Source organism: Pipistrellus hanaki (genome assembly GCF_964339955.1).
Source record: "Pipistrellus hanaki genome assembly, chromosome: 2".
In the NCBI taxonomy this organism is placed as follows: domain Eukaryota; kingdom Metazoa; phylum Chordata; class Mammalia; order Chiroptera; family Vespertilionidae; genus Pipistrellus; species Pipistrellus hanaki.
The window spans coordinates 194,575,124-194,594,389 of record NC_140504.1 but is presented as its reverse complement, the minus strand read 5'-3'; the positions used below and the strand labels follow the sequence as shown (position 1 = coordinate 194,594,389).

The window sequence follows — 19,266 nt, the reverse complement described above, 5'->3', positions numbered from 1 at the left end:
TGAGCTGGGACAGGCTCCTCGGATTCCTGCTTACCCGGTCCTGGAACAGGTGCCTCGGAGTTGCCCGGCACCTTCCACTCCTGGGGTTCTTTAGCTTTTTGTGTGTTTTTTTAATAATATATTTTTACTGATTCCAGAGGGGAAGGGAGAGGGAGAGAGAGAAATATCAGTGATGAGAGAGACTCATGGGTTGGCTGCCTCCTGTACACTCCCCATTGGGGATGAGCCCACAAACCGGGTATGAGCCCGACCAGGAATCAAACCGTGACCTCCTGGTTCATAGGCTGATGCTCAACCACTGAGCCACTCCGGCCGGGGAGTTCTTCAGCTTTTGTAGTTCATGCCCTTGGAGAATGTAATGCAAGCAGGGACTCACACACACACACACACACACACACACACATCACACCCAACACCTTGGTTCCCGGGCCTCCCAGAGACCATGCCACAAAGACCCCCCACCCACCCTTCTGCCACAAAGCCCCCTGAGGAGGTGGGGCATCTCGGAGGTTGAGGTGGTTGAAGCTAACTTGCCCCCACCCCCAGGCCAGAACCAGGCTGCCCACCCAGAACATCTCTCCATGCAGAGCTGGCTCCCGGGACCACCTGAGTCCCCCAGCTGGCGCCTCCTTCCTGGCCAGCTCTCTGGTCCAGGGCAAATCAGGTCACAACTGGCAAAAGCCCGACCCACGCGGATTCCTTGCACCTGCTGGGGGGGGGGCTCCGAGGGGGGGGGCACGCCCACAGGATGCCAGGCTCTTTACTCCCCTGGGAAAACCAGGTGGGGTCAGGGCTCTGGCACCAGGGAGCGCAGACTCATCTAGCAGAAATCAGATACGCTTGCTCTTTTCTCCTATTCAGGTTCGATGGGCATGGGCCTCTGGGGTGTGTGTGTGTGGGGGGGGGGGCACTGAAAGAGATCAAAGGCAGCTCTTTGGAAATGGAATCCTGAGTCCACAGCCAGCAGATCTGTCTGTTGGGGAGCAGACAGTGCCTCTGCTGTGGGTGCCTACAGGGCTGGCCGGTGGGAGCCGCGATCGAGCCCTGGGGGTGTGTGTGGCTGCAGGCAGGCCGGCCATCCGGCGTGAAGTCTGGGGCAGCTGTCCGGTGGCCCTGGACATCTGCACTGGGAAACAGGAGGTCAGGGCAAAGCTGAGAGGCCCAGGGAACTGTCCCTGCCTCCCGGGGGAGTGCCATGGCTAAGGATTGGGGCCTCGACATCTCTCTGCCCTGGCTGTCTGCATTTGGCATTTGCAAAGTGGGGTGGGGGCCGGGGTGGAATCCTGTATCTCCAGGAGGGGTGGGGGTCCCAAAGCCCCCTCAGTGTTTAACAAACTTCTCTGACAAGAAGTACTTTTTCTTTGTATAAATATGTTTTTATTGATGTTACAGAGAGAAAGGGAGAGGGAGAGACGGATAGAAACTTCAATGAGAGAGAAACATGGATTGGCTGCCTCCTGCACACCCCCAACAGGGGATAAAGCCCACAACCTGGCCACGTGCCCTGATCAGGAATCAAACCGGTGACCTCTTGGTTCATAGGTGGACACGCAACCACTGAGCCACCCTGGCCGGGCAGCCAGGAAGTGCTTTCTTGTTTTCTTTGGGGGATGGGGGGAGAGGGGAGAGTTCTTTCTTAGGTCTACCTTACCTTTCTTCTGCTGGCCCAGAAGCCAGTTTTCTCTGGTCCAGGGGTCAGCAACCTTTAGCAGGGAGGGCCAGCGTGTTCCCATAAAACCATTTATGGACACGGAGATGTGGATCTCATATAGCTCTCACCGGTCACAAACGACTGTTCTTCTCTTGACTTTCCTAAAGCACATTTAAAAATGTAGAAACCTCGCTTCTGGTGGGCGGCGCACACGTCGGCCGTGGGCTGGATGGGCCCCCGGGCCGCGGTTTGCTGATGCCGCTCTCGTCCCCTCGCCTCAGCCCGAGCTGCGCGTTAGAACCGTCTGGGCAGCCTCCACAGGCACCGGCGTCCAGGGCCCATCTGCAGAGAGCCTGCTTTCCCTGGTCAGGGTTGTGCCTGGGTTCCCTGTGTGTTCTAAGCTCTGCAGGTGACTAGCGTGGAGCCGGGCCCGAGAGCTGCCCCAGGCCTGCTCCCCATCTCACCACCCTCCTGGCCTTAGGGAAGCTCCTTACGGTCTCTGTGCCTTGACTTCTTCATCTGTATAATGGGGACAATGGCTCTTCCTTCATAGGGGCATTGTGAGAAGTAACTGCACATCCTTAGAACATGCTTCTTTTTTTTTTCTCCCCAAATATATTTTATTGATTTTCACAGAGAGGAAGGGAAAGGGATAGAGAGTTAGAAACATCAATGAGAGAGAAACATCGACCAGCTGCCTCCTGCACCCACCCTATTGGGAAGGTGCCTGCAACCAAGGTACGTGCCCTTGACCGGCATCAAACCTGGGACTCTTCAGCCCACAGGCCAGAGCTCTATCCACTGAGCCAAACCAGCCAGGGCCTTATAACGTGCTTCTGACAGTGCCGGGCACATTCTAAGGCCCCCGTGCCAGTTGGTTTATTTTCTAGGATACGTTCAGTAGGTGCTTCATTCTTTGCTAACAGTCCACCGCATCCTCCGAGGTCATTTCTAAGTCACCATCCCGGCTCCTTCCCCAAAGCGTGTCCCCAGGAACACTGGGGCCCCGAGAAGCTGCACCAGAAAAGAGGACGTGGGTTCCGGGTCAGAGGTTTGGCGCGCTGCGTGCACAGACTCCGGGCAGATAACGGGTTCATGAGATTTTAAAAATGCACCCCCTCCTGGGGCAGAGCGGAGCTGGGGGCCAAGTGGAAAGCGATAGCTGCTGGGACAGCCACCGGGCCTCCTGCATTCCTCCAGTGGCGTCGTACGCCGTTCCCCGGAGTCTGTCACTGCTCCCACGGGGCTGCCTTCCCGGGATCTGTCTGTGACTCTGAGAGCGGCTCCCCAGGCGGCTGGGAACGGCCTGAGGTCAGAGGCTGCGAGGGCCCAGCCTCATGGGAACGGGGCAGCTTCGCTTTGGGGTGTAACTGAGACCCCCTCCACCTCAGAGATGCCTCGAGGGGACCTCCCTTCCAGCATGTTCCGCACCCCCAATGCCTCGATGTTGTGTGGCGGCTGCACAGCCCCCGGAATGGGGTTCCCTCTGCAGCCGGAGAGAGAGAGGGTGGAGATACACGCAGAACAGCGAGGGGAGGTGGGCGCCGGGGTGGGTGGTGAGAGGGGCCAAAAGGCAGAGCGTTTCCCAGGTTGGATGGGGCACGTCCCCTCATGGTGACCTTGGCTCTCGCGGGCGATGGCGAGGAGGGTGTCTGAGTGAATGTGTGCGGGGAGGGCCGGCAGGGAGGAGCAGTGTACAGAACCCGGTGCTTCCGTTGGGTATTTTCTGCGTTCTGTCAGGACGGGTGCTGTGATTTAGGATCCGTGGCCTCTTCTGGGCGGCTTCCTAGTCCCTCCTCATGCCCAGTGCTCCAGGACCCGGCTGAGAGACATGGCCTGGGGGGGGGGGGTCGAGGGCAGGGATGCAGGCCCCAGGGCCCACCTGCTGAATCAGAATCTTGGGGATGAGTTTGTACACTTTCTCCGGGCCATTCTCACACACTGTACCTGAGAGGCAGGTCTGGGTAGGATAAGGTGACCAGACACCCCACTTTTGGCTGGACAGTCCTGATTTTTAACAATTTGTCCCGCGTCTTTTTTAACAATTTGTCCCGGGACTTTTTTAAAATGCCGCGGGACGTTAAATTGTTAAAAATCAGAACGTCTGGTCACCTTAGGTAGGGAGCTGATGGGCCGGGGACAGGGGGACGATTCAGGGACATTTACCGTCAGGGGTGAGTCAGCGGTCCAGTTGGCCCAGTTCACTGGCCATGACGAACTCGGAGGCCCTGCCTCGGGGCTGGAACTGGTCTTTATTTTTGGAGGAAACCAAGTAGGGTGCCCGGGCCTCGGCTCTCAGTTGGGTGTTCTGGCTCTGAGGCACTTCCCAGGGGGTCTGTGGTGCCTCTTTAAAATGGTGCTAAGCCTTGTAGTTCTGTGTTGCATGTGATCTCGCGCTGTAAATAAAGAGCTGATGGTTAATAAGCCGACTTCTGTCTCTCTGCCCCTCCTGGAGGCGGTCTGTCTGCAGGCGGTGAGTGCGGTCAGGCCTTCGGAGGGGACCGGATGCTTCCTGTTTCCCCACCAGGTCTCGAGCATTTCCTCACTCTCCCCTTTCACTGGGCCCTTGCTCTGAGCTAAGCAGGAACCCGGGCAGACGGGGTCTCTGCCCTCACTGAGCCTCATCCAGGTCCCTCGACCAGACCTTGTGGGTGGAAGTTTAATATTTTTTTTAATATATTTTATTGATTTTTTACAGAGAGGAAGGGAGAGAGATAGAACATTAGAAACATCCATCAGCTGCCTCCTGCACACTCCCTACTGGGGATGTGCCCGCAACCAAGGTACATGCCCTTGACCGGAATCGAACCCGGGACCTTTCAGTCCGCAGGCCGATGCTCTATCTGATGAGCCAAACTGGTCAGGGTGGGAGTTTCATACTTTCCTCTCCTTCCCCATTTTAGGGCTGGGGCAGCTCAGGCCCCACAGAGATGACAGGTGGTCACTGCAGGCTGGCCTCTGGCAACCTCGTTCCAGGCCTGGGTGGCCGGGTGCAGAGAAACACCGGTGCCACCTTTGGCAGGACGGGGAAGGACTCAGTCACGCCACCAAGGCCGGGCCAGGCAGGCCCCGATGCATCTTGGGAGAGCACGAACGGGCGAGGGGGTGGCCTGGCTTGGCACTGGGAAGGGCATCTCTTGTCTCCGTGGCAGCCCCAGCCATCCCTGCTCACCTCCACGGCCTCCTGGGAACCCTTCTCTGTGCTTTCGCTTTCCGTGGCCTCAGTTCCCTGAGATCAGCCCCGGTCTGAAGTGACTAAATGGAAACCTGCAGAAACAACCAGCTCACACATGTGAAATCGGTGCCATGTTGCGTGGCATGATGAACTCTCACGCCAGCCCGCTCTGTCCGCCCCAGACATACACCATCCTGTTTTTTAAAGAAAAAACTTCAGAGATGAAGTGACTACCCAAGGTCACATAGGTGCAAAGTGGCCATGCGGGGCGGTCAGGGTTGAGGAGGCCACACACACAAACACTGAGGCCCAGCTCTCAGGCTTTGCTCCTAGGAACAAGGCATGGGGGGTCCTTTCTCCATCAAAGCGGCCTTTCCCTTCTGCCTGGATCCTGGCCTTCATCCTGGGCCGGGAGAAGCTGAGAGATGCTATGTTTTCCCTGTAGCAGCAGAGTAGCTATCTGCTTCCTGTGCATTTCCAACATGTCAGGAGCTGTGCCGGGAAAGCTGTGTAAATGATCTCACACGATCCCTACAGTCACTCTGAGGCTACAGAACCTGCCCAGGACCACTCTGTCAGGAGGGGACAAGGCAAGGACCCCCAAAAAATACTGTTACCTAAAGGACACAAGCCAACCATAGGAAGGATATGACTGTGGTTGGTTCAGCAGCCATTTCCATAACCAGCGGCATCCATCAAGTGGCTTCCGGCACAGAGCCTGGACTTCCGGTGGCACCCTGAGGACCAGCAGGGCACTGGGCGGCAGGTCTTGCGAGTGCCTGTGACAGGAGGAAGCGGAGCACACCAATGTGTTCAGTTGGTGTAGGTTCGTTCCCTGAACACCTACTATGTGCAGGCAAGTGTTGAGGTTGATAAGAGCTATGAAGAAAATGAAACAGGGTGGTACAGCCAACATGGAAAACAGTTTGGCAGTTTCTTAAAAAGCTACACCCACACTACGATCCAGCCACGCCTGTAATAGATATTTACCTGAGTACGGTAGATGTTCAATAACTGTTCTCTGAATTGATGGGTGGCTGGCTGGCTGGATGAATCTATTCTGCATGTCAGGTTCTTTGTTGAAGGTACAAAGATAAAACATGGCTGAGACAGAAGGGACTGATGAGGGAGATGAACAACATAAACTTCACTTCCAAAAGTGTACTCAAAAAGGATGACCTCACCCCAAAGCTTTGTGGAACGTGCTTTGTGGGGGGCCCATCTGTCCTCCCAGAGTCATGACTGGGTTTTCGCAGGAACTTGGCTCCTTCGAGAATGGTTCCACTTTTCTTTGTTCCTCTGGGCTCCATTCCCACCCGGGCCAGCTGGATCTACACCCACACCACTGCCCCCACCCCCACCTCTACCCCTATCCCCACCCCCACCCCACGCCTCTGGCCCCAGCTGGTCGGGATGAAGGCCCTGTCACTGGGTGAGCTGCTGGGACATTCCACAGACCCAGCCTTGTGTTTCATCTGGCTCCAATCTGTCTCCCCCTGCTGCTCGCCTCCATCCCTGCATCTCAGCCCGGGCAGAATTTCCCTTAGATGTGGGCAGCAGAGCCGAGTGGCTGAATGTCAAGGTCTGAGAGCCAGACCTCCTTGGGTCCCAGCTCAGTTTCATACAACTAGTGATGTGCCGTTGGTCAAGCCTCTCAGCTTCTCTTCACCTCGGTCACCTCACAGAAGATCTGGATAAGAACAGTACCTACAGCATCGGGTTGCTGTGAGCGTTTACTCTGAGCGCTTTTCATACTGTCTGACACAAAATAAGTACTTAATAAATGTCAGCTCTGATCCTAGAACGTGTTTTGCATTTTCTGCTGACAGGGTGATCACAGTCTTGTTACGGACCTACAGGCTTGGATGCAACACCACTAGGATCTGGGGTGCATGGAGAAGATTTCTCTTTTTTAAAATATATTTTATTGATTTTTTACAGAGAGGAAGGGAGAGGCATAGAGAGTTAGAAACATCGATGACAGAGAATCATCGATCAGCTGCCTCCTGCACACCTCCTACCAGGGGTGTGGCCGCAACCAAGGTACATGCCCTTGACCAGAATCTGGGACCTTTCAGTTCACAGATCGACGCTCTATCCAATGAGCCAAATCGGTTTCGGCTGGAGAATATTTATTGACTCTGCTGCTTGTCTATAAAACCCCATTTGTCCTTGCTGTGTTTAATATATATATATTGATTTCAGATTGGAAGGGAGAGGAAGGGAGAGCTAGAAACATCAATGATGAGCGTGAATCATTGATTGGTTGCCTCCTGCGCATTCCCTACTGGAGATCAAGCCCCCAACCCCGATATGTGCCCTTGACCAGAACCAAACCCGGACCCTTCATTCTGCAGGCCAAACCGGCTAGGGCTGTCCTTGCTGTCTTCATAATTAAGCTTGATTTCTCTCTTCTCTTGCAATATTCCTATGGCAAAAGTCTTGAATAAAGTCTTCCTTCCCATTTTAACAAGTGTCAAAATACTGTTTCTTTGACAGCATGAATTCGTTCATTTAGATCTTAGGAGGTAGGTGCTGTGAACATCTCCACTTTAGCGTCGGGAAGCAGGAAGGAAAGAGGATGCGCTAAGAAATGAGACACCAGCTACTGCACATCTGCAGTTTGCACCTGGACATCCCCCCAAGCTCTCCCGGCTGCAGGGGGTCCCGTCCGTCCACCTCCTGGGATTAACCAGGCAAGACAGGGCGCCCTTTGTGACAAATCCTGGGGTTCTCCAGCCGACGGGGGAGCAGCCGGAGCAGTGAGTGGCGGGAGCCCGGGGCTGGAGGAAGCGCTGGCAGCCCGACGCCATCTCCTAGCAACCGGACGCCGGTCACGTGACCCTCCTCACGTGGCCGGGAGTTGAGCGGGGGTTGGAGCCCGGGCAGCGGGCTGGGCGGGACCGGCAAGTTTCCCTCCGGAGTTCGCAGGTCCGGAGCCTCCGCGGCCGCGGCCGGTGCCTTCACCCGGGTCGGGATGGACCAGCCGAACTTGAACCTGAAGGTGGCGCCGGGCGGGCGGGGCGGGCGGGGCGGCCACGGCCGGGCACGCGGGCGCGGGGCGGGTCTCCCGGGGGAGGGGGGCGCTTGCTTTTTAGTTTATGGGAGGACATCCCAACCTGCTGAGCCCGCCAGCCAGGGACCCCGTTTGCTTTTTAAAAGTAGGATTTTAGGGGTGAGAGGGCCAAGGGTGGAGAAGGAGGTGGGGTGGGGAGAAGGGAAAGGCACAGGCGCCAGGTGAGAAGGGGGCGGGCAGACTGACCTCGGCAGGGATTGGGGTTCAGAAAAGGCCCAGCGCCAGCCCCAGAGGACCGCTCCGGCCGCCGCCCTGAATCCCCTGGAGCAGGAGGAGGGCGCGGGGCAGGGGTCGCCGAGCCCTGGGGTGGGCGGGGGCTCAAGAGGGACACCCCCACCCTCTGCACGGGAGAGCCTCCGGGTACCGCCTGATCGCCCGGTCCGTTTGCTAAGTCAGGTTAAGAAAATTAGATTTCCCGAACGAGTCGTTTTTCCAAACTATCTAAACCCTGCGACTTTGTTTTCTAAGAAACACGGACTGCGGTCGAAGTTGCTTAAAAGCAGAAAAACCCCAACTTAGAGAAACACTGCCCGGCTTCCTGGGTGTCCTCACTTCCTGAGCCGCGCCTCAGCTCCCCGGGGCGCCCTGGGCTGTTCTTCTTTCTCTCCCCGCCCACTCCTGCTTCTTGTATTTGTGACAGAGGTTTCCAAAGTTGCCATTTTGCATCTCGATGCTGCCTCCTTTGAGACTTTGTTCAGGACTCTTCACACATGACAAGGCATTTGCAGCCAGTGGTGTCTGGTACTCAGGGAACCGAAATGACTACAAAATAACAGACGCATCGTCCATATTTGGGTTCTGAGACGTGGCCTGAGCTATCTATGACTTGGAACAGGCAGATTTCGCCATCACATTGGCTGGGGCAAACCTCCCCGAAGCTTCCCTGGACAGGGGGCTGGAGTGAGGGGAGTGGGCTTGGAGTCACGTGTTCGCTGGGAAGAAATCTATTTAAGGGCAACAGCGTTGTTGGCATCCATACTCGTGCTGTCTCAGGCAGTGCGGGGTTAATGCCCACCGCCTTTCCTCTGACCAGAGCTTTGCCTAAAATACTGCGGAGGGAAAACGAGGTGACGGGCAGAAGGTGCAGGAGTGCAGGAGTCGAAAGGGGCGCCTGTGGAATGCCAGGTTATTTATTCAATCACAGCCGCCTCCCGAGAAAGCCGATACGGTCATCTTTTTGCGGACGGAGAAACTTCGGCTCAGATCAGGCCAATATCTTGCCGAGGTCCCACAGGGATTGGGTGGCAGAGTCAGGATCTGAACCCACTGGGTCGGACTTCAAAGCTGCCCTTTCCTGGCTCCCGGTCAGTACGTTGGGGTGGACTTCTGCCTTGACAGTTTAGGTTAGGGGTGTCGAACTCAATCAGAGAAGGGGCCAAAATCTAAAATCCAGCCTAAATCGCGGGCCGAATGGTTTACTGAACAGTCATAAACTGACAATGTCATAAACTGACAGCGGAGTGCAGTGATGACAGCGCGGTGCGGGCCACATTGCAAGGCCTGGCGGGCTGGATTTGGCCCGCGGGCCTTGTGTTTGACATATGTGGTTTAGGTACATCAGGGGATGTTTGGTTTTTTGTTTTCGTTGTGTGGTTTTATATATATATATATATATATATATATATATATATTTTTTTTTTTTTTTTTTTTTTTTTTTTTTTCTTTTACAGAGAGGAAGGGAGAGGGATAGAGAGTTAGAAACATCAGTGGAAGAGAAACATCGATCAGCTGCCTCCTGCATACCCCCAACAGGGGATGTGCCCGCAACCAAGGTACATGCCCTTGACCGGAATGAAACCTGGGACCTTTCAGTCCAAAGGCCAACGCTCCAGCCACTGAGCCACACCGGTTTCGGCAGGGGCTGTTTTTTGAGCAACTTCGTGGGCCTGGCAGCCAAGCACCGCCACAGGTGTGAGCTTCCGGTGCCCAGAACGAGATAGCTGGTCCTGCCTTGACGTGGGGAATAAGACCCTCTGTCTCCAAGGGTCTTAGCTGCTACTCGTCAGAGACCAGTGAGCGCTGGGAGGCCCTGAGGGACTGGGGTTGCCGGGTCGCAGACAGGCCATCCAGCTGATTCTGAATTCCAGATCAACAGTGAGTCATTTTTTTTTTTAGCATCAGTATGTCCCACGCAATATCTGGGACATACTAACAAAGCATTCATGACCCGGAGTTAAGAATTAGCTGGGTGTTCGGTGTTCCTGTTGTTCAGTCTGGCCGCCTTACGGAGGGCAGCTGTGGATTCCTCGTTCCCCGGCCACGTAGGTGTTCTGAGATCAGCCCTCGACCCTCCCCCCCCCCCTACCCCCGGGGGGGGGAGCTGGGACATGCACCCCTGTGCCCCTGTACTCCCAACCCACTTCTTCATTGGCCCATTGCCTGCTTGTGCCCCAGCAGAGCGGGCAGTGGTGCCAGATGAGAAGGAATAGTCGCCCCAGGCCCTTGGCACAAAGGACAGGCCCTAACTTGCGCCCTGTCACCAGGCACATCCTGTGCTGGAGGAATGACATGGAGACGAGCCCGGAAAGGACTAGACGTGGGTTCGTGAGTCCCTGTTGAAAGAGGCTCCGGGAAGGGGTGGGGGATCGTGTCGAATGAGGGTTAAGAATTCGGGACAGCTGGGTACCAAGGGCGGACCGCCTGGCAGGCACTGTGCTAAGTGTTCCATAAACCTCTCCACCTCCCTGTGCCACTGGATCCACACAGCGACCCTAGGAGACAGGCCTGCTGGCTCTAATACATGAAGGGGCAAGCGGCAGTTCAGCGAGGGCAAGTGATTGGCTCACGGCCACACAGCGTCTGCGTCATGGAGCCGGGATCTGGCTCCAGACAGTTAGCCACTGCCTGCTTCTGCCTCCCCTCGAGGGCAGCCCTGACGGGGGTCCCTGAGCCTCAGCCGCCCTCGGGGATTGCACTACCTCATGTAACAGAATATATTCCATACATTGGTCTGTGTGTTAAGCTGAGGTCTGTCCACACCTGCCTCGGATGTTCTTCACCCCCGATTCCCGCCCCCACGGGCTCTAGCTGCAAACGAAGGGCCCAAGGCCAGGTCCTCAGAACTCCTCGGTGTCCCCGCCGCCTCCCTCCCCCCCCCCAGGCTGAACCGCATTTCCACCCGCCCCGCCCTGGCTCTGCCCGTCCTGCCAGCGTCCCACAGGCCCTGGGGCCAAGCCTGCCTTCAGGGCCAGCCTTTGCTCCTTACTAGTTGCGTGGCCTTGAGCAGGCTCCTTTACCTCCAAGAGGATCCGCTTCCTCGCTGTCAAAAGAAGACAAGCCCTATCTTCCAGGGTGATAGGAGGAGCGGGTGGTCCAGGAGGGGGCGCGGCATTCTGTTTTTATTGGCATAGAAACTCGGAATGGATAGACCAGTTCTGAGATTTGCGTCTGGGCTGTCTTGTGGACGCGTGTTCTGTTCCTGTCCAGTTCACGCCCTCTCTCACAGCCCCGGTTCCTTCGTCAGTGAAACAGGATGAATCCTCTCCCCCATGTAGGTGCAGGGATGCCATGGCCCCGGGCTGGGGCAGTGTGGACAAGCGGTAGGCACATCCTCCCCAGGAGCGGGCGTTTGTTAACGCTGCTGCGGGATGCCTGCCCCGCCAGGTTCCTCTGCTCATTAAGCGGCTACACCCAGGGACCGTCCAGGTGCCTGACTCCGCGGTGGAGGCACCTGCTTGGGACATATGTGTGATGGGCATTGGCTTCATTTCACAGACACCGAGGGACCTGGTCCCCGGCCCAGAGCCCTGGTGTCGTACTCCTAATCCAGCTGGCTCCTGTGTCCCAGCCAGTCCCAAGATTTACTTACTCCTAATCCAGCGTCTGACTCCTAATCTGCCCTGCTACCTTGGTTCTTTGACCCTCTCTTGCCCAGGCTTCTGACACAGCTGGACACGAGCTGGGCAGCCGCCCTCGGCCGAGCACTGTGTGGAGAGTCCCCCATTCTGAAGGAGAGCTCGGTCTTCCTTTCCTCCTGTGTGGCCAGGAGCGGCCCGGCGGCCCAGGCACACCCTCGGACCCGGCGCCTCCCTCCCCGTTCTCCGAGGCCACACCCGAGAACCCCAGCGGGCGGCCCCTTGTTCCCGGAAACCTCCCCCAGAGCCTGCGACGGCTCTTCTGCACCGAGAGGAGTCACTGTTCTCCAGGGGACAGTGGAGAAGGCAGGGCCGGGCCAGCCAGGTTTCTTAGGGAGCCTTCCTGGACCGACGCCTGGTCCTAGGCCTGGCGTGCTGTGCCCTCCCATTGCAAAGCTGGGGAAACCGAGGCAGGGGAGGCTGCTCTTCGGTGGGTTTCTTTTCCCAGGGGCTTAATCGAAGCGATCGGGTCATGCTAAACTTCTTAAATCTTTATGAAGCAGGAGGGGTGTCACAGGAAGGGGCCGGTGTGTGTTGAGGGTGTGCGTTATCTCCACTTCCTGGTCGAAGAGCCTCCTGTGGCTTCCTCACGTGGAGTGAAATCCACACTCCAAGGCCCCTGCCCCCCACTGCGCCCCCTCTCCTGCCCCGCACAGCAGCCCGGCTCTAGAGTCCCAAGACATCAGCCTCTTTGAGCGCCTCACCACCACCCTGGCCATTCTCATCGAGGTGCCCTCCACTCCAGAGCAGGTTCCTGGGTCCCCAAAGGAGCTCCCAGCCTCTGGAAGCAGAAAGGGATGTGGGGCCTCCAGCCTCCGAAAGCAGGAAGGGGGTCAGCTGCCCCAAGGGAATGGGGCGGGGGGCGGTGGCATCGTCCCCTGTCTGGCCAGGCCCTCCTCCTCCTCCACCACCAGTTCCCTCGCCATTGCAGACATCTGTGCGGCCCCCTTAGGTGCCAGGCAGTGGCCTCCTGGGTTTTCTGGCTGCACAGCTCCCCATGGTGGTCACACTCACAGCTCTCCCCCCTCCTCCTCTTTGTGCCGCAGATAATCATCCTGATCCACTGGGTGCTGACCATCTGGTAAGTGGCTCCACAGGGGTGTCCGCTTCTGTGTCCACCTGTCTCCTGGGTCCCAGCCAGTCCCAAGACTAAATGGCACCTCTGTCAAGATCGTCAGCAAGCTGCCCACGTCCCAGGGATGTTGGAGGGGCAGGCAGTCCCCAGAGGCCTTGGCCACCACTGCCTCGTAGGAGCTCCGAGCCCTCATCCGGGTTAGCCCTCATCCGGGTTAGCGAGGTCAGATATGGATTTCTCAGCCACACTCCTCTAGCTCTGCAGCTGGTGAGCCCGGGCTTCATCAGGCCCCAGCTCTTGCTCTCCTAAAGCCCAGGATGAGGTTACTTACTGGGTAATATGCAATGTGGAGCCTCTCTTTGCATTATACGCTAAGATGACCAGACGTCTCGCTTTTGGCAGGACAGTCCCGATTTTTAACAATTTGTCCCGCGTCCCTCAGTGTTTTAAAAAAGTCCCGATTTTTCTTTCCAAAAATCGGGACTTTTTTTAAAACACTGCGGGACGCAGGACAAATTGTTAAAAATCGGGACCTCTGGTCGCCTTATTCTACATGGAGCTGCTTTGACCAGTTTTCGGGATGGTGCGCTTTAGGGATTGTTGATTGAGTGTATGAAGCGCCTTACTGCGCTGGGGCAGTGGAGGACCTGGGAAAATGGCAAATAAGAGCATGGCCTCTTGCTTGGCTGGTGTGGCTTGTCAGTGCCAGCCTGAAGGTGAACCGGACTGAGGTAGGGAGGTGGGAATTAAGAAAAGAATGACAGGAAAGCGGGATCAGGAGGACTGCAAGCCATTGACAGACTGCAGAAACTTTATTAACTGCACAATACCTTTTTTGAAAAATATATATTTTATTGATTTTTTTACAGAGAGGAAGAGAGAGATAGAGAGTTAGAAACATCGATGTGAGAGAAACATTGATTAGCTGCCTCTTGCACACTCCCTACTGGGGATGTGCCCACAAACCAAGGCACATGCCCTTGACTGGAATCGAACCCAGGACCCTTCAGTCCGCAGGCCAACGCTCTATCCGCTGAACCAAACTGGTTTCGGCCACAATACCTTTTATGCACAAACACTGGGAGGTCAGTTCCGGAGGAACGTACTCTCCGTTCCTCTCAATCTCTAAGGGAGATAAAGCAGGAAGCCCAATTCTCGGTAAAGCAAACCTCAATAAACAGTTACAGACTTCTGGTAAGCCATGGAAGGTCGCTCTCATTCTGCTGACAATTAGAAATCGCCATCCAAACAAGTCAGGGGACCCTGTGGGGGCAGGGGACCGAATCTTATCAGTCCCTTCGGGTGCAAGGACTCTGTCAGGTTACACCCGGTCTCTAACAGTGGCTCAGTGGTTGAGTGTCAACCTATGGACCAGGAGGTCACGGTTTGATTCCCAGTAAGGGCACATGCCCAGGCTCCATCCCCAGTGTGGGGTGTGCAGGAGGCAGCCGATCAATGATTCTCTCATCATTGATGTTTCTGTCTCTTTCTCCCTCTCCCTTCCTCTCTGATATCAATATATATATATATATATATATATATATATATATATATATATATCAATAAATATATCTATATCTATATCTATATCTATATCTATATATATATATATATATATATATATATATATATATACTTTTTTTTTTTAAGGAAGAGCATGGCCTCTTGAGCCAGATTGCCTGGGTTCAAATCCCAGCGCTGCCACTTAGCAGCTGTGGGATCTCGGGCAGGTTACTTGTGTTATGCCCAGACTTCGTGATCCCCAAGGACGACCAGGGAGCCGAGTCCGATGCAATAAACAAAAGAGCCTGTTCCATGCTAGCATGGGCTCCTCCCACTCAGCCGGCAGCATGGCGGAAGAGAGAGCGAATTTCGCCCAGTCCAGGGGTTTTATTCCGGTCGGTGGTGATGTCACTGCCTCGGCTAACCCTGATTGGTTGGGTGAGGGCTAGGGATAACTCCGCCTCATCCTCGCCCCGCCCTGCCCTTTCACTTGACCTCTGTGCCTCAGCTTCCTTGTGTGTAAAATGAGGATAGCAATAGTGCCTCCTTCCCTGCATTGTTAACACAAATGCACATAAACGAGTTCATTTAAAGCATTTAGAAATGTGCCAGATTCTAGTAAGGGCTCTGTGTTCATTAGTGTTTTCATTGGGTTGACAATAAGTCAACGTCAGTTAGTAGCAATACCCTAGGAAATCAAATAGAGTGGGCATTATATTAGACGGTGACGAGGTGGCCTTCAAACTTGGGCGGTCAGGGGAGGAGTCTTGGTGAACCTTTGAGCTGGGTCTGAAATGACACAACGGGGCCAGGTGTTCAGGGTAGAGGGAGGCACGGGTGTCACCAGTGGCTCCCACGAGGCCCCTTTGGCCGTGGGAGAGAGTCTCTTATTTCAAGTGGGACAGAAAACTGGTGGGACTTGGAGTGGAGGAGATCTCACCAGATGAACTTGACGGGTTGCTATTGAGAGAATGGCCCGGAGGGGGCAGCAGTGGGAGGGAGCAGACCTGTGGGAGGCCAGCTGGTACGTCCTGGCAGGAGAGGATGGTGGTTTGGGCCTGAAGGGAGCCTTCTGGGAAGCAGAGCCGATGGGATTGGTTGATGTTCCTGGCTCACCGCTGGGGCACAAGAGGCCTGGCCGACTGCGGCCTCTTCTCAGAGGGTCCCTGAGACCCTGGCCCTCCAGGAGGTGCGTGTGGGAGGCGTGGGCACCGGCTAACCTGACTCGGATCCATCTTCCCACAGGGGCTGCCTCGTGTTCGGGGGCCCCTATGCCTGGGCCAACTTCACCGTCCTGGCCTTGGGCGTGTGGGCCGTCGCTCAGCGGGACTCCCTGGACGCCATAGGCATGGTGAGCTGGGGCAGCAGCACCGGGCCGGCTTTGGGATGATCTGTGGCCCCTGCTCTGTCTTCCCTGCACCTGTCCCAGCCTTCTGCCTGTTCCTGCTTCCCATTTTCTAAAGCCAGGCTGCAGCCCAAGGGTGTTTGCTGGCCTGCCTGCTTCTCTGCCTGCCCGGCTCATTGTCTTCCCGCAGAAAGGCATGTGGCGGGGTCCCGCCAGTGCCCCAGGCTGGCCACGCCCCGAGGCCAGTGGGACACGTGCTCAAGACCCCTCCCCCCACCTCGCCAGGACCCCCTTTTAGGAGGAGACCAGCAAAGAGGGAACTCCAGCCCTAGCTGGCTTGGCTCAGTGGATAGAGCATCCGCCTGAGGACTGAAGTTCGATTCTGAAGTCCCGGGTTTGATTCTGGTCAAGGGCACATGCCCAGGTTGCGGGGCTGGATCCCCAGTAGGGGGCGTGCAGAAGGAGTTTCTATCATTGGAGTTTCTATCTTCCCTCTCCCTTCTTCTCTGAAATCAATAATAAAAAAAAATAATATCAATATATATATTTAGAGGGAACTCCACTACTTTGTGAGGTCAAAGTGGATACAGCCCAGTTAAGCTCTCCCTGGGGGCAGGGGGCTTCTCAGCACTCACTAAGCGCTGAAGGGTGGTGGCTGGGGCCTCTCGGGGTGACAGAAGGGATTTCCTTGGTGGTGGAGACAGAGTAAGTGAACCCTGAGGTGCCTTCCATCTCAGAGGTTCTAGAACCAGGTCGTCCCTTGTCATGGCCTCAAGGATGACAGGAGATGGGCGGGGGCTTGGGTGGGGCTGGCAGGCTGGGGCTGGACCTCAGGGACCTCCCCGAATCCCCCCTCTGCTCTGCAGTCCCATCCGGCATCTCGCCCACAGGGTCCTGCCTGCTTGCTGGGCCGGTTTTCCAGCAACCTCTGAGGTCACAGTAAGGCTCACACGCAGTTCCGGCCCGGTTATACACGCAACAGGGGCGGGGCGGGGAGGCAGTGAGCTCACGTGGTCACACCTGGGCTCCGTGCCGGCCTGTCTTGCAGTTTCTGGGCAGCTTGATCATCACCATCCTCCTGGACATCATCCACATCAGCATCTTCTACCCGCGGGTCGGCCTCTTGGACTCGGGCCGCTTCGGCGCCGCCATGGCCATCATCAGCCTGCTCCTCAAGCCCTTCTCCTGCTTCCTGATCTACCAGATATACATCCAGCGCGGGGGCGGGGGCATCATCTACCCCAGTGAGTACCCTTCAGTGAGCACACCGCCAGCTCACCCGTCTCCTCCGCCTCCCCCTCCCCCGCAGCCCCTGCCCTTAAGGGGTGCCAGCTCCTGGCCTCCGCTGAGGGGTCCTGAAGCCAGCCCCGATGGACCTCTCGGGGAACGTGTCCCAGTCCCCAGCTCAGGTGTGGCCTGCATGGCTCTGTGCACGCAGCTGTCCCAGCCGCCTGGGGTGACCTTGCCCTGCTGTCAGGCTGGGGGCAGCAGCCAGGACTCCCTCGGAGCCCAAACACCGGATATAGCTGGGGGAGTGATCCGGTTCGCGGGCAGCTCTGGGCAGTCTGCAGCCCGAGACTCGAGGCACCTGCAGGGGCACCCTCTCTTCTCAGCTCCCACCAGCCCCCACACCTGGAGCCCCCTTCTCCTGTCTCCTGGGATCTGGGTGGCCACGGGAGAGATGGTGGGAGAGATGGTGCCGGCACGAGCCAGGGAGCCCCGGCCGAAGGCAGCGTCACCTGCAGGGCTTACCCTGCCTCCCGGCCCTCTCCCTCAGCCAGCCCCGCACTGCCCGCTGCACGGCCTCACCTGGTTCCACCCCTCCTCGGGGCGTCCCAGCCACAGGCCTGTCCTTTCCCACTCGCTCTCAGCTCCCCTCTCTCTCTCTCTCTCTCTCTCTCTCTCTCTCTCTCTCAGAAGTGGGGAGAGATGGGTGAGGTTTCCTACCGGTCACTCCCGAGAGAGGCCGAGGGTGACCGGGGACCTGCCTGCTGGAGCAGTGGGGCCAAGGGCAGGCAGGAGTGGCCTGTGGCCTTCCCTGCCTGGGCCTGCCCTGGGGTGAGGGGAGTCGGCAGCATTCCTCCCATTGGACAGATGGGGAAACTGAGGCCCTCGTTCAGGATCACAGGACAAATGAGCAGCGTGGGGATGGGAGCGTGGAGTCTGGGCGCCAAGAGCCCTGCCGCCTGCCTCGCGGCCCCGGCCTCTGGGCTCTGCACCGGCCAGGCTCTGGGCCTTCTGGGTAGAACAGTGACTTCCAACCCGTGTGCCGCGAGACTTTTTTTTAAAATGCGCAGGACCTGGCTATTTAGTCAGGAGCACTGACCCCTTTTCCCTTAGGCTGTCGGGGAAATAAGTTATGGCAGCCAACACAATAGCCATCCAGTGTGAGGGAGTCAAAAATCAAAATTATACTTTTTTTTTTTTGTCACATTGGCAAAAAGCATAAGTTTTGGTGTCAGCCACAGAATTGTAGTGGTCCGTGTGGGTGCCACATGAGCAAGGTGGGACATCGCTGGGATAGAGGAACACAGCGGCCCTCGTCGGCATCCTCGTCCTCGGCTTTGAGCTGTGTGGTCTCAGGCAAGTCAGTTCGTCTCGCTGACCCTCAGTTTCCTCATCTGCAAAGTGGGTAAAAATGCCTGCTCCGTGGGGGTACGGGAGGACTGAATGAGCGTGATGGTGAACGGCTTGGTATCTGGGGCTGTGGCCGCTGTCACTGCCCTGGGCGCCAGGATGCCAGCTCTGGCCCGCTTGCCTGGTGGGGGCAGAGCGGATGTTGGTTTGGACTCATTTTTGCTTTCTCTCCCGCCTCCCCGCCCCCTAGGTCCTGGACTCCACAATCAGAGCACTGCCTACCAGACGATTGACTCGACAGAGGCCCCCGCAGACTTTTATGCTGGCGTGGAGGGCAAGGGTCACACCTCCCAAGGCTACTGAAGCCAGCCCCGCTGCCCTGGCCGCTCGGGGCCAGAATCACAAACTGCAGGGGAGGTTGGACGCCCCCTCTCTTGGGCCTCATGTGGAGCATGTTCTATTCCCCATCTCAGGTGTGGCCTGAATGGCTGGCTCTGTGCACACAGCTGTCCCACGTTCCCTGTGACCCCCACCCGCCTCCAGGCACCTCGCTGGTCCCAGGCTGGGAACCATGGTCACTTTCCTCACCTCTGCCCCTAGCTGCTCTGGGCAGGCCCCAGGCCACACCACTTCTTAGCTGGCAGAGTCCAGCCTCTAAGAGCCAGTGACGCCCCCTCCCTGGGCCTCCCCGCAGTTGTCGAGTCCCTCCCCCCCATCTCTCTACCCCCAGCCCCGCAGAAGGCGGTCTGTGGTATAGGGTGAGGTGCTGTGCATCTCACTGCCTGGTCACTTGGTTCTGGAAACCCTGGGGCTGGAGGCAGGCAGTGTCCACTAAACTTGAAACCCATGACAGCCCCCAGCCTCCCTTCCCAGAGGCATGGCATTAAAGTTTGGGGAATTGTGTAGCTGGATGTGTGCTGAGCCATGTTTTATCTAGGTCTGTGTGCCTGGACAGAGCAGCCTGTTCTGCTGGGGCGGGGAAGACAGGGGCCCGTGACCCGAGGCCTGTG

The 19,266-nt window shown here is 56.9% G+C and overlaps 2 protein-coding genes across 2 annotated transcripts in view; one reads left to right on the top strand and one right to left on the bottom strand.

The window, feature by feature from the left end:
* Nucleotides 1–686: 686 nt before the first annotated feature.
* Nucleotides 687–19,266, bottom strand: part of KIAA2013 — a 175,877-nt gene continuing 157,297 nt past the window's right edge. The window contains exon 4 of the transcript XR_014794239.1: nucleotides 687–699. The gene's annotated coding sequence lies outside the window, so the exon portion shown is untranslated. The remainder of the gene's footprint in view (nucleotides 700–19,266) is intronic.
* AGTRAP (angiotensin II receptor associated protein) lies at nucleotides 7,692–19,161 on the top strand. The gene is made up of 5 exons (XM_084873228.1): nucleotides 7,692–7,830; nucleotides 12,803–12,837; nucleotides 15,580–15,685; nucleotides 16,728–16,923; nucleotides 18,507–19,161. The coding sequence occupies exons 1-5, from the start codon at nucleotides 7,804–7,806 to the stop codon at nucleotides 18,617–18,619; spliced, it is 477 nt and encodes a 158-aa protein (XP_084729354.1). The 5' UTR covers nucleotides 7,692–7,803; the 3' UTR covers nucleotides 18,620–19,161.

What these genes read in the sequence shown, in the direction of transcription:
- AGTRAP (XM_084873228.1), top strand. Translation starts at nt 7,804, where the DNA reads ATGGACCAGCCGAACTTGAACCTGAAG. An exon ending in AGCCGAACTTGAACCTGAAG is followed by an intron (nt 7,831 to 12,802) that starts GTGGCGCCGGGC and finishes TTTGTGCCGCAG; the next exon opens with ATAATCATCCTGATCCACTG. An exon ending in CACTGGGTGCTGACCATCTG is followed by an intron (nt 12,838 to 15,579) that starts GTAAGTGGCTCC and finishes ATCTTCCCACAG; the next exon opens with GGGCTGCCTCGTGTTCGGGG.